This window comes from Bos taurus, chromosome 1 (genome assembly GCF_002263795.3).
Source record: "Bos taurus isolate L1 Dominette 01449 registration number 42190680 breed Hereford chromosome 1, ARS-UCD2.0, whole genome shotgun sequence".
Taxonomy (NCBI): Eukaryota; Metazoa; Chordata; class Mammalia; order Artiodactyla; family Bovidae; genus Bos; species Bos taurus.
The window spans coordinates 98535437-98548465 of NC_037328.1; the positions used below are offsets into that span (position 1 = coordinate 98535437).

The following is a 13029-nucleotide window of genomic DNA, read 5'->3' on the forward strand; positions in this document are numbered from 1 at the left end:
GACTATCTTCTTGATTGAAAGCATTTTAACATGCCAATGATTTAAAAATGAGTTTTTTAATTCTGTTACATGATTTTATAAGGAAATTCTATCTTATACTTTTCCATCTGTTAAATTAAGATTAACGTTTATTATATGCTGGTCCATAAATGAAATGTCATTGCCTAAATGATTTTTAGACATCTGTTAGTGTCCTCAAAGAGAAAAAACTGGAATATTTTTAGAACAGATGATTTACCACATGACTATTAACTTTTTGTAGGGTCCCACTTAAGATTTTTCAAGGTGACTAAAAGTAAAATGGAAACCTTCTGGGTTTTAAATATTTTTCTATTTTCCTTTTTGATATGAAAGGGAAATCTATAAAAATTTTGTAAAGAGAAGGGGCTATGGTAACTTGCACTGATTCCTGTTGAATGGTAGAGCTATGAAAGCCAAACACAGTTTGTCTAAAGGGTCACATGACTGTGTGACTAGTGATTCATGCAATGACTCTGCTTTCCTACTCTCATAATTAGTTTTAGAGCTTGGGGTGGAAAAGGAGACAAAAGAGATCATATATGGACTATCTGCCATTTGCCATGAATTGTGCTTGACATTTTATATATGGCTTCTCATTTATAAAGACTTAAGCAATACAGAGGGCTTCCCTTGTGACTCAGCTGGTAAACAATCTGGACCTGAGTTCAGTCCCTGAGTTGGGAAGATTCCCTGGAGAAGGGAAAGGCTACCCATTCCAATATTCTGGCCTGGAAAATTCCACGGACTGTACAGTCCATGGGGTCGCAAAGGATCAGACTGAGAGACTTTCACTTTCTCTTTCAAGTAATACATAAGAAAAAACTCAACCTAAAGAAACCTCTTATTTTTCTTTTTTCCTGCCAAATTATTTTGTGTCTTACTAAGTGATAAAATCTCTAGTAAGGAAGAGAAATCTGGTATCTTGCTTTTCTCCCCTGTTTGCAGTCACTGTTTTTGTAAGTCTTGAAATGAAGGGAGTTCAGTGGTAGATGGCAGTGTGAGAAAGAAGCCTGCTTATACTCTTTGCAGGTAAGATGAGGAAAGCTGAGAGAAGTTTTAAAAATAAAAGGTAAGGAAAATGGTCAAATATTCAGAATAAGGCATAGTTTTCAATTGACTGGATAAAAATAGTTAAAATGACTTTAATTGTAAACATAAAACTTTAATTTCAAATACTATAGATGGAGACTAAAAAAGGATAAGTTGATTGTAACTCTTTTAAGACCAAAGCAAATTTAGACGCAATCCTTGAGGATGTTATCTAATTATATCTTTCATATTATTTAATAACAGTAAATTTGACATGGCTGTCTATTGTAGATATGATATATCTCTGTCAAGTGTGCTGAGATATAGGAAGATAAATGTTAAGTAACGATCAGAAACTAGTGAATTGATACACCAAACATTTTTCGTAAATCTCTGTCAAATCTTTCTTCAGATTTTATTTTAAAGTTTTAAATATTTTATTTAAAATTTTATTTAAGAGCTTTAAATACTATATTGTGTACATATTGTTTTAAGTCAAATATATAGTTATGTAATTTCAGTATTCTCTGTTTATCCTATTAGATAACATGAATAACAACATTTCTAATCAAGAAAATTATTGTTATTTAAAGTGAATTAAGCAGTCATCTGAAATTTTAAACTCTTATAAACCAGTTGAGAGCAAGAATATAATCATATTTATTGATATGTCTCTCTGGGGCTCATCACATGGCTCATGCTTACACATGTTATAGAACCGACCTAAATGATGAACAGCTTGAGTCAAGATTACAGTGTGGATTAAAAGCTTACTTCCAATCAGGTCCTACTCCATGGGTAATCTGTGGAGCAGGCTAAGCACTTCCCTTGATCAGTTGTACTCACTTTTTCTTCCTGTCTGCTGACCAGTGATGAGGAGAACACCATTAAACATTTTGATGATTCATTGTAAGTCTGCACGTCATACTTTAACCCTGATCTTTATGTGGCTAAAGTCTTAATAGCCTCCCACACCAAAAGTCATGTTTGAAATACAATACATTAACAATCTGAAGCTGACTTAGCTGTGAAGCAGGATACTGAGAATAAATAGATGAAATTCTAGACATTTCTAAAGAGGATCCAGCTACTTAATGGTCACTGAGGTCTTCAGTGAATAGGTGTGAATATTTCAGTGCAGTCCAACCTGAACTGAAAAGCAGTTCTTACTTCCAAATTTAAATACCTCCTGTGCATATAAAAAAAAGAGTTTCATTTATTAGTCCAAAATGTTACTACAATTTGGGACCTTAAAAAAACATTCTCTTTTTCTTGGGCATGTTCTTCAGCGAGTTGGGAAGGGTAGGCTAGAGAGTGGAACTTGTGCTTGGAGGCCATAAAGTTGAGACGTCCTGTCTTTCACCTCACAACAGGCGAGGCTGGGCTGAAGATGGTTGAGTAAGTACATTTCTCTGCCAAAGTTAAGATGATGAACCATGGGTGAACCTCAGCAAAATTCTATTCATCCGCTGAAAAGCTGTTAGCATTTGGTTACTGAGGATCATCCAAACCATCTTCCTCACAGGTTGGACCCATTCTCTTTGGGGGGCAATTGCAGTGCCCATTAAGAGGGTCACAGTGAGCTGTGTGGGTGCACCGGCACTTCAGAGAGCAGTTGGGTCCGTATTGGCCTGACCTGCATTCTGTGAGGGGGAAAATAAAAACAAACCAATTCAAATATGCATTTCAGTCAGTCTTTTTACTACTATTTCTTGGAATTCAATAAGATAATGATAGGCTTGTAAAGAATTCTGGTTAACCATTGGTATCTTTTTCCCATGCTTAGAATGTTATATAAGAAAGTAAGGACTTTAATGGGAAACAGGAGGAGGCTGAAGAGTGTTAAGAAAGTCAGTGACAAAATCAAACAGATGAGAAGACAGGACAGCAACTGATATTTTCAAAATGCCTTCTCAAAATTAGATTATTTGATACAGCTTATAGTAGCGCTTTGTGAGGGACACAAGGAAAATGGATTAGTTGTCTTGAGGTCAGAAAAAGGCAACACTTACCCAGAAAACACAATATATGAAATTTGCCTTTAGGTTGAAAACACAATTACTTGTGCTTATGTTGCTGAAAATGAAATGACGTTAAATTCAATTTTTTCATCTCTTAACATATGTTGAAAGGATTATAGATCTCATGGAGGATCCTGCTATATGTACTAAAGGGTTATAACTACCTTTAACTTGAATTGCATTGTGATCACAATCAGTAAATAAATGAAGAAAAGGAATTAAAAAGTGTTAGCTTTATTGAAACAATAAAATATGGACTAAAAAAAAGTCTCCCTTCCAAAATCACACCCCAACCTGCATATTTTGTCTTAGTCTGATATCCAGCAGAGACTTAGCAGAGAATTAACAGGTTCTGTTTCTGAAGGATTGTGAGCTTGGGAAGAAAGCCAAGCCCAGCCCATGGAAACAGAAGATGGTTTCACATTTCTTAGGCAGTCAGGCAAGACTGGGAAATAACTCAATTTACCAACGTTTAAGGACCAGAGAAACTTAACTTTGCAATAATAACATTCATCTAGCTCTATGCCATTTTTCAAAATGGGTTCCTAATATATCTTAATTGGGTCTAACAAACACCTGTGAGGTAGGAATGCTGGTGAGGTAAGCTTTCTCATTCTGGAAAGAGATGAACTAAGGTTTGAATGTCTTAAGGGAACTTCTCAAATGTTAGACCCCTGGAAAATGGCAGAGGTGAATTTCTAAGTTCTCATTCCTTATTCTGCAGTACCATGTAGAAAGACACCAGGTATTAAGCATATGGAAAAGAAAGCCCAAAGCAGAAAGTGGAAAGCTGGAAGGCAGAAAAAATTAGAGACAGCAATATAAATACAAAGATACAGACACCTAGAGCAGATTCTAAGTCTGTGAGCAAAATTTTGTTAAACGTTTCTTTCTGGTCTCAAAATTCTTTTTGCTGGGTTAGAGATTCACCCTAAATATTCCACAAGCAGTGCATGTTTATTTTAATTTTCTTTCTTGGATAATGAAGATAGATTTAGGCATGGTCTAGCTCTCATCTTAATTAACTAGTTGCATTTAAAATACGAGATAAAGGAAAACATATGTCAATTTTACAATTAATTCTTTTGACAGAGTTTCAACATGAGTAAACAAAAACTCAATTCCTTCCTAAATCAAGGAACAACAGGTAGGCAGAAGGAACTTGGGAGGTGATGCAAATACTACTCTGAAATGAATCTTTTTTTTTTTTAATCATCAAACTTTATGAACAAACAAAACAAAACAAACAAAACTCTGTGTCATTTGGAATTTAACCTAACACACCCACCGCTGCCTAGTGTGTGGAAGGATTACTTAATTTGGTTTTTAAGACCTAGTTTTCTTGTTTGAAAAAGAGTTATGAGTCAGGATCTCTCCTGAGCAGTTCAGAATCTGATTTTAATTTACAAAAATACCACATTTTCATGTTAATAACGATGTGTATTTAAGACATCTGTTTGAATGTCTGCAAATGTTAATTTACCAAGGGGGTGGGGAAGTAATCCAATAAAAAGCTGCTACATTCTTTTATGAATTAATATTATGGCTGTTTAATAGGTTCTTTACCAGAGTTCAAATTAAAATGAGGTCTTTTATCTTTATAGTGCCTGCACAGACACAGCTGTTCACAGTTAATATCACAGATGAACTGTGCCTAATTGAAAATAAAAATGCAAATAAAAGAGCCCACAGTACGTCTGTGTAGGCCATGGGTACCCCAAAGAGCTCACAACAAGAGAGGCCTTGAGGTGCCCACCTAGAATTAGCAAGTTAATACAAAGCATCCACTGTCACGTGGCAATTTACTTGTGGATGAAAGAGACTATGTGATAGCGAATTTAGTCCATAGAAACTCCATACAGTAAGGTTTTAATTTTCAGCTTGTCCATCAGCTCTCCTGGTTTAGTGGCTAGTTTTAAGTCATTGCCAAATGTTGTCAGATAGAACTTTCTGAAATGATGAAAATGTTCTATACCGAGCTATTCAATACTGTAGCCACTAGTCATGTGGCCACTGAGCACTTAATGTCATGTGTGACTGTGGAGGTGAATTTTAAATTAAATTAAATTAAACAGCACTCACTCTGGTTAGTGGATGAGGCAGATAGACACCTGAAAGCAGTTCCTATCTCTTTCTTTTCCTTGAGAGGCAGTATCTAGTGGCAATGTGAAAAGTCTAATTCTGGATCCAGACTGCTTGTTTCAAATCCCTAAGCTCCCATTTACCAGCTATACCCCATGTCCAAGGTAAGAGAAACCAAAGTAAGACGGTAGGTGTTGCGAGAGGGCATCAGAAGGCAGACACACTAAAACCATAATGACAGAAAACTAACCAATCTGATCATATGGACCACAGCCTTGTTTAACTCAATGAAACTAAGCCATGCCGTATGGGGCCAACCCAAGACGGGAGGGTCATGGTGGAGAGGTCTGACAGAATGTGGTCCACTGGAGAAGGGAATGGCAAACCACTTCAGTATTCTTGCCTTGAGAACCCCATGAACAGTATGAAAAGGCAAAATGATAGGATACTGAAAGAGGAATTCCCCGGGTCGGTAGGTGCCCAATATGCTACTGGAGATCAGTGGAGAAATAACTTCAGAAAGAATGAAGGGGTGGAGCCAAAGCAAAAACAATATCCAGCTGTGGATGGAACTGGTGATAGAAGCAAGGTCCGATGCTGTAAAGAGTACTATTGCATAGGAACCTGGAATGTCAAGTCCATGAATCAAGGCAAATTGGAAGTGGTCAAACACGAGATGGCAAGAGTGAACGTCGACATTCTAGGAATCAGCGAACTAAAAGGGACGGGACTGGGTGAATTTAACTCAGATGACCATTATATCTACTACTGTGGGCAGGAATCCCTTAGAAGAAATGGAGTAGCCATCATGGTCAAAAAAAGTCTGAAATGCAGTACTTGGATGCAATCTCAAAAACGACAGAATGATCTCTGTTTGTTTCCAAGGCAAACCATTCAATATCACGGTAATCCAAGCCTATGCCCCAACCAGTAACACTGAAGAAGCTGAAGTTGAATGGTTCTATGAAGACCTACAAGGCCTTTTAGAACTAACACTCAAAAAAGATGTCCTTTTCATTATAGGGGACTGGAATGTAAAAGTAGGAAGTCAAGAAACACCTGGAGTAACAGGCAAGTTTGGCCTTGGAGTACGGAATGAAGCAGGGCAAAGGCTAATAGAGTTTTGCCAGGGGAAAGCTCTGGTCATAGCAAACACCCTCTTCCAACAACACAAGAGAAGACTACACATAGACATCACCAGATGGTCAACACCGAAATCAGACTGATTATATTCTTTGCAGCCAAAGATGGAGAAGCTCTATACAGTCAGCAAAAACAAGACCAGGAGCTGACTGTGGCTCAGATCATGAACTCCTTATTGCCAAATTCAGATGTAAATTGAAGAAAATAGGGAAAACCACTAGACCATTCAGGTATGACAGAAATAAAATCCCTTATGATTTTACAGTGGAAGTGAGAAATAGGTTAAGGAACTAGATCTGATAGACAGAGTGCCTGATGAACTATGGACGGAGGTTCGTGACACTGTACAGGACACAGGGATCAAGAACATCCCCATGGAAAAAAAAATGCAAAAAAGCAAAATGCATGTCTGAGGAGGCCTTACAAATAGCTGTGAAAAGAAGAGAAGTGAAAAGCAAAGGAGAAAAGGAAAGATATAAGCATCTGAATACAGAGTTCCAAAGAATAGCAAGGAGAGATAAGAAAGCCTTCCTCAGCAATCAATGCAAAGAAATAGAGGAAAAAAACAGAATGGGAAAGACTAGACATCTCTTCAAGAAAACTAGAGATACCAAGGGAACATTTCATGCAAAGATGGGCTCGATAAATGACAGAAATGGTATGGACCTAACAGAGGCAGAAGATATTAAGAAGAGGTGGCAAGAATACACAGAAGATCTGTACAAAAAAGATCTTCATGACCCAGATAATCACGATGGTGTGATCACTGACCTAGAGCCAGACATCCTGGAATGTGAAGTCAAGCGGGCCTTAGAAAGCATCACTATGAACAAAGCTAGTGGAGGTGATGGAATTCCAGTTGAGCTATTCCAAATCCTGAAAGATGATGCTGTGAAAGTGCTGCACTCAATATGCCAGCAAATTTGGAAAAGTCAGAAGTGGCCACAGGCCTGGAAAAGGTCAGTTTTCATTCCAATCCCAAAGAAAGGCAATGCCAAAGAATGCTCAAACTACCGCACAATTGCACTCATCTCACATGCTAGTAAAGTAATGCTCAAAATTCTCCAAGCCAGGCTTCAGCAATATCTGAACTGTGAAATTTCCAGATGTTCAAGTTGGTTTTAGAAAAGGCAGAGGAACCAGAGATCAAATTGCCAACATCCTCTGGATCATGGAAAAAGCAAGACAGTTCCAGAAAAAACATCTATTTCTGCTTTATTGTTTATGCCAAAGCCTTTGACTGTGTGGATCCCAATAAACTGTGGAAAATTCTGAAAGAGATGGGAATACCAGACCACCTGACCTGCCTCTTGAGAAACCTGTATGCAAGTCAGGAAGCAACAGTTAGAACTGGACATGGAGCAACAGACTGGTTCCAAATAGGAAAAGGAGTTCGTCAAGGCTGTATATTGTCACCCTGCTTATTTAACTTATATGAAGAGTACCTCATGAGAAACGCTGGGCTGGAGGAAGCACAAGCTGGAATCAAGATTGCCAGGAGAAATATGAATAACCTCAGATATGCAGATGACACCACCCTTATGGCAGAAAGTGAAGAGGAACTAAAAAGCCTCTTGATGAAAGTGAAAGTGGAGAGTAAAAAAGTTGGCTTAAAGCTCAACATTCAGAAAAACGAAGATCATGGCATCTGGTCCTATCACTTCATGGGAAATAGATGGGGAAACAATGGAAACAGTGTCAGACTTTATTTTGGGGGGATCCAAAATCACTGCAGATGGTGACTGCAGCCATGAAATTAAAAGATGCTTACTCCTTGGAAGGAAAGGTATGACCAACCTAGATAGTATATTGAAAAGCAGAGACATTACTTTGCCAACAACAGTCTGTCTTAGTCAAGGCTATGGTTTTTCCAGTGATCATGTATGGATGTGAGAGTTGGACTGTGAAGAAGGCTGAGCGCCAAAGAATTGATGCTTTTGAACTGTGGTGTTGGAGAAGACTCTTGAGAGTCCCTTGAACTGCAAGGAGGTTCAACCAGTCCATCCTAAAGGAGATCAGTCCTGGGTGTTCAGTGGAAGGACTGATGCTAAAGCTGAAACTCCAGTACTTTGGCCACCTCATGCGAAGAATTGACTCATTGGAAAAGATTTTGATGCTGGGACGGATTGGGGGTGGGAGGAGAAGGGGATGACAGAGGATGAGATGGCTGGATGGCATCACCGACTCGATGGACGTGAGTTTGAGTGAACTCCGGGAGTTGTTGATGGACAGGGAGGCCTGGCGTGCTGTGATTCATGGGGTCACAAAGAGTCAGACATGACTGAGCGACTGAACTGAACTGAACTGAATCTTGGGGAACTTACTTAACCTTCAGCGCCCAGCTTCCTCACCTAGAAAATGGGCATAGTGATAATATTAAAGGCATCTAGTATAAGTGAAAATGCCTAGCTGATAATATGCATTCAATATACATTAATGGTTTTCTTGAGGATTTAGATGAATCCACAAATGCATAAAGCACTGCCTTTAGTGAGCATTTCATTGGAGACTGTGTCCTGTAGCTTCACCATGATGTCATGTGGATGTGTATTCTGATGAATTTAGTTTATATGTGACCAAGTTCAGGTACTTCTATCATGACTCCATTCAGAAAATGGAGAAAGGAAGCAAGAATGAATTCAAAAAAATTTTGCTGAGGCTATCATGCACTAGACCTAATTCTAAATGTTTTTGATAACAGATAAGTAAACATGGATTCGACTCTCAAGAAACTTTTAGTGCAGATTGTAGAAACAAACTTGTAGAAACACAAGGATTAAAGATACAAATGAAGCAGATTTTCAGGGAAGAAATGTCAATATCAGTAAGCTCCTGAGTTTGAAGAGCCAAAGGATTCCTAGTTAATACTCAAAACCTCTTGGCCTTATCCTGTAAGTCTGCTCAGAAGGGAAGAAGGAGGGGTTGGAAGGAATGCAAGACTATTAATGAGCCACTGGAGGTTCCTTATTCTGGACTAGATACAGATGTTTACATATACAGTATCACCTTCTAATAGCATCACCCAAGGTCTGAAGCCAGACTACCTGGGTTCAAATCTTGGCTCTGCCACTTTTTCCTTTCTGTGCCTCCACTTCCTCATCTGTCAAATGGGAATAAGATTTCCCATTGAAATCAAATTTGCCATTGAAATCAAATGGCAATGATTTCAAGGGGTTGTGATACAGATGAAATAAATATAAGCAAAGTTTAGGGCAGGGCATGGCGTGGCATTCAAAGCAAATCGTTTTTCTTCTATTTCTCAGCAGCAAGGTCGGGTGGGGGAGATGGATGTTAGGTGACTAGCACTCTCCTGTAGCGTAGAAGGTCATTGCTGTATTATTTTTTCAGTTACTAAGTCGTGTCTGACTCTGTGACCCCATGAATTATAGCCCACCAGTCTCCTCTTTGGATGGGGTTTTCCAGGTGAGAACCCTAGAGTAGGTTGCCATTTCCTCATTCAGGGGATCTTCCTGACCCACGGATTAAACCTGCATCTCCTATATTAGCAGATGAATTCTTTACCAGTGAGCCACCAGCCTGACCTGGAAGGTTACTGAGGCTTTTTCAGCATGATTGAAATTCTAGGTTACAGAATCACAGATTAGTGCTGGAAATGATGTTAGAAATACATAGCCTCGAACATCCTTTTTTTTTGCATTTCTTTTTCTTGGGGATGGTCTTGATCCCTGCCTTCTGTACAATGTCATGAACCACCATCTATAGTTCTTCAGACACTCTATCAGATCTAATCCCTTGAATCTATTTGTCATTTGTACTATATAATCATAAGGGATTTGATTTAGGTCATACCTGAATGGTCTAATGGTTTTCCCTACTTTCTTCAATATAAGTCTGAAGTTGGCAATAAGGAGTCCATGATCCAAGCCACAGTCAGCTCCTGGTCTTGTTTTTGCTGACTGTATAGAGGTTCTAAATCTTTGACTGAAAAGAATATAATCAATCAATCAATACAATCAATCAATATTGACCATCTGGTGATGTCCATCTGTAGAGTCTTCTCTTGTGTTGTTTTTGCCCTGCTTCATTCTGTATTCCAAGGCCAAATTTGCCTGCTACTGCAGGTATTTCTTGATTTCCTACTTTTGCATTCCAGTCCCCTATGATGAAAAGGACATCTTTTTGAGGTATTAGTTCTAGAAGGTCTTGTATGTCTTCATAGAACTGTTCAACTTCAGCTTCTTCAGCTTTACTGGTCGAGGCATAGACTAGGATTACTGTGATATTGAATGGTTTGCCTTGGAAATGAACAGAGATTATTCTTTCATTTTTGAGATTTCATCAATGTACTGCATTTCGGACTTTTTTGTTGATCATGATGGATACTCCATTTCTTCTTAGGGATTTGTGTCCACAGTAGTAGATATAATGATCATCTTGGTTAAATTCATTCATTCCAGTCCATTTTAGTTCGCTGATTCCTAAAATGCCTTACAAATAGCTGTGTAAAGAGAGAAGTGAAAGGCAAAGGAGAAAAGGAAAGATATACCCATTTGAATGCAGAGTTCCAAAGAATAGCAAGGAGAGAAATGAAAGCCTTCCTCAGTGATCAATGCAAAGAAATAGAGGAAAACAACAGAATGGGAAAGACTAGAGATCTTTTCAAGAAAATTAGAGATACCAAGGGAACATTTCATGAAAAGGGAGGCATTACAAAGGACAGAAATTGTATGGACTTAACAGAAGCAGAAGACACTAAGAGGTGGCAAGAATACACAGAAGAACTATACAAAAAAGATCTTCATGACCCAGATAATCATGATGGTGTGATCACTCACCTAGAGCCAGACACCCTGGAATGTGAAGTCAAATTGACCTTAGGAAGCATCACTATGAACAAAGCTAGGAGGTGATGGAATTCCAGTTGAGCTATTTCAAATCCTAAAAGATGATGCTGTGAAAGTGCTACACTCAATATGCCAGCAAATTTGGAAAACTCAGCAGTGGCCACAGGACTGGAAAAGGTCAGTTTTCATTCCAATCCCAAAGAAAGGCAATGCCAAAGAATGCTCAAACTACCGCACAATTGCACTCATCTCACATGCTAGTAAAGTAATGCTCAAAATTCTCCAAGCCAGGCTTCAGCAATATGTGAACCATGAACTTCCTGATGTTCAAGCTGGTTTTAGAAAAGGCAGAGGAACCAGAGATCAAATTTCCAACATCCGCTGGATCATGGAAAAAGCAAGACAGTTCCAGAAAAAACATCTATTTCTGCTTTATTGACTATGCCAAAGCCTTTGACTGTGTGGATCCCAATAAACTGTGGAAAATTCTGAAAGAGATGGGAATACCAGACCACCTGACCTGCCTCTTGAGAAATCTGTATGCAGGTCAGGAAGCAACAGTTAGAACTGGACATGGAACAACAGACTGGTTCCAAATAGGAAAAGGAGTACGTCAAGGCTGTGTATTGTCACCCTGCTTATTTAACTTATATGCAGAGTACATCATGAGAAACGCTGGTCTGGAAGAAGCACAAGCTGGAATCAAGATTGCAGGGAGAAATATCAATAACCTCAGATATGCAGATGACACCACCCTTATGGCAGAAAATGAAGAACTAAAGAGACTCTTGATGAAAGTGAAAGAGGAGAGTGAAAAAGTTGGCTTAAAACTCAACATTCAAAAAAACTAAGATCATGGCATTTGGTCCTACCACTTCATGGCAAATAGATGGAGAAACAGTGGAAACAATGAGAGAGTTTATTTTGGGGGGATCCAAAATCACTGCAGATGGTGACTGCAGCCATGAAATTAAAAGACGCTTGCTCTTTGGAAGAAAAGTTATGACCAACCTAGATAGCATATTCAAAAGCAGAGACATTACTTTGCCAACAAAGGTCTATCTAATCAAAGATATCGTTTTTCCAGTTGTCAGGTATGGATGTGAGAGTTGGACTATAAAGAAAGCTGAGTGCTGAAGAATTGATGCTTTTGAATTGTGGTGTTGGAGCAGACTTTTGAGAGTCCATTGGATATCCTAAAGGAAATCAGTCCTGAATATTCATTGGAAGGACTGCTGTTGAAACTGAAACTCCAATACTTTGGCCACCTGATGCAAAGAAGTGACTCATTTGAAAAGACCCTGATGTTATGAAAGATTGAAGGCAGGAGGTGAAGGAGTCAACAGAGGATGAGATGGTTGGATGGCATCACCGACTCTATGGACATGAGTTTGAGTAAGCTCTGGGTGTTGATAATGGATAGGGAGGCCTGGTGTGCTGCAGTCCATGGGGTCGCAAAGAGTTGGACATGACTGTGCGACTGAACTGAAGTGAACTGAACCTTCCTTTTAGCCAGATGAAGAAGGTAAATTCTGAGATTAAATGCTCTACTTTGGGTTATATCTGTGGCACAGTCAGTCCTTCAGGACTATTGTGAATTTAATATAAAACCTATCCATCTAGTATGCATCCGTTAAGTTTAACAGCATGCGAGAAGTCAATGGTTCATTGAATCTATTTTCTCTTTTTTTTAAAGATAGTCCCTGAATATTACAATTTTATTTAAGGCTGTTCTTCCTGTAAGTAAAACAAAACAAAAAGTATAAGTTTCAATTCCCAAAGAGTATTTGAGAACTTTGTTTTTAAGAATACTATCTGGCCCTTACCTTGATTGCCTTATAAATCTAGTATTTTCTTGAATCACTTTGTGATCACAATGTTTAACCGCATCACTTTGAGGTACTTACAAGGTATGCTCTGTCTGTTGT

The 13029-nt window shown here is 38.6% G+C and overlaps 1 protein-coding gene across 1 annotated transcript in view; it reads right to left on the reverse strand.

Moving 5' to 3' along the window:
* Positions 1-1686: 1686 nt before the first annotated feature.
* The window catches only part of EGFEM1 (EGF like and EMI domain containing 1), a 693443-nt gene continuing 682100 nt past the window's right edge, over positions 1687-13029 (reverse strand). The window contains exon 24 of the mRNA XM_059888727.1: positions 1687-2693. Within this exon, the coding sequence (XP_059744710.1) occupies positions 2542-2693 (152 nt within the window). The 3' untranslated portion in view covers positions 1687-2541. The remainder of the gene's footprint in view (positions 2694-13029) is intronic.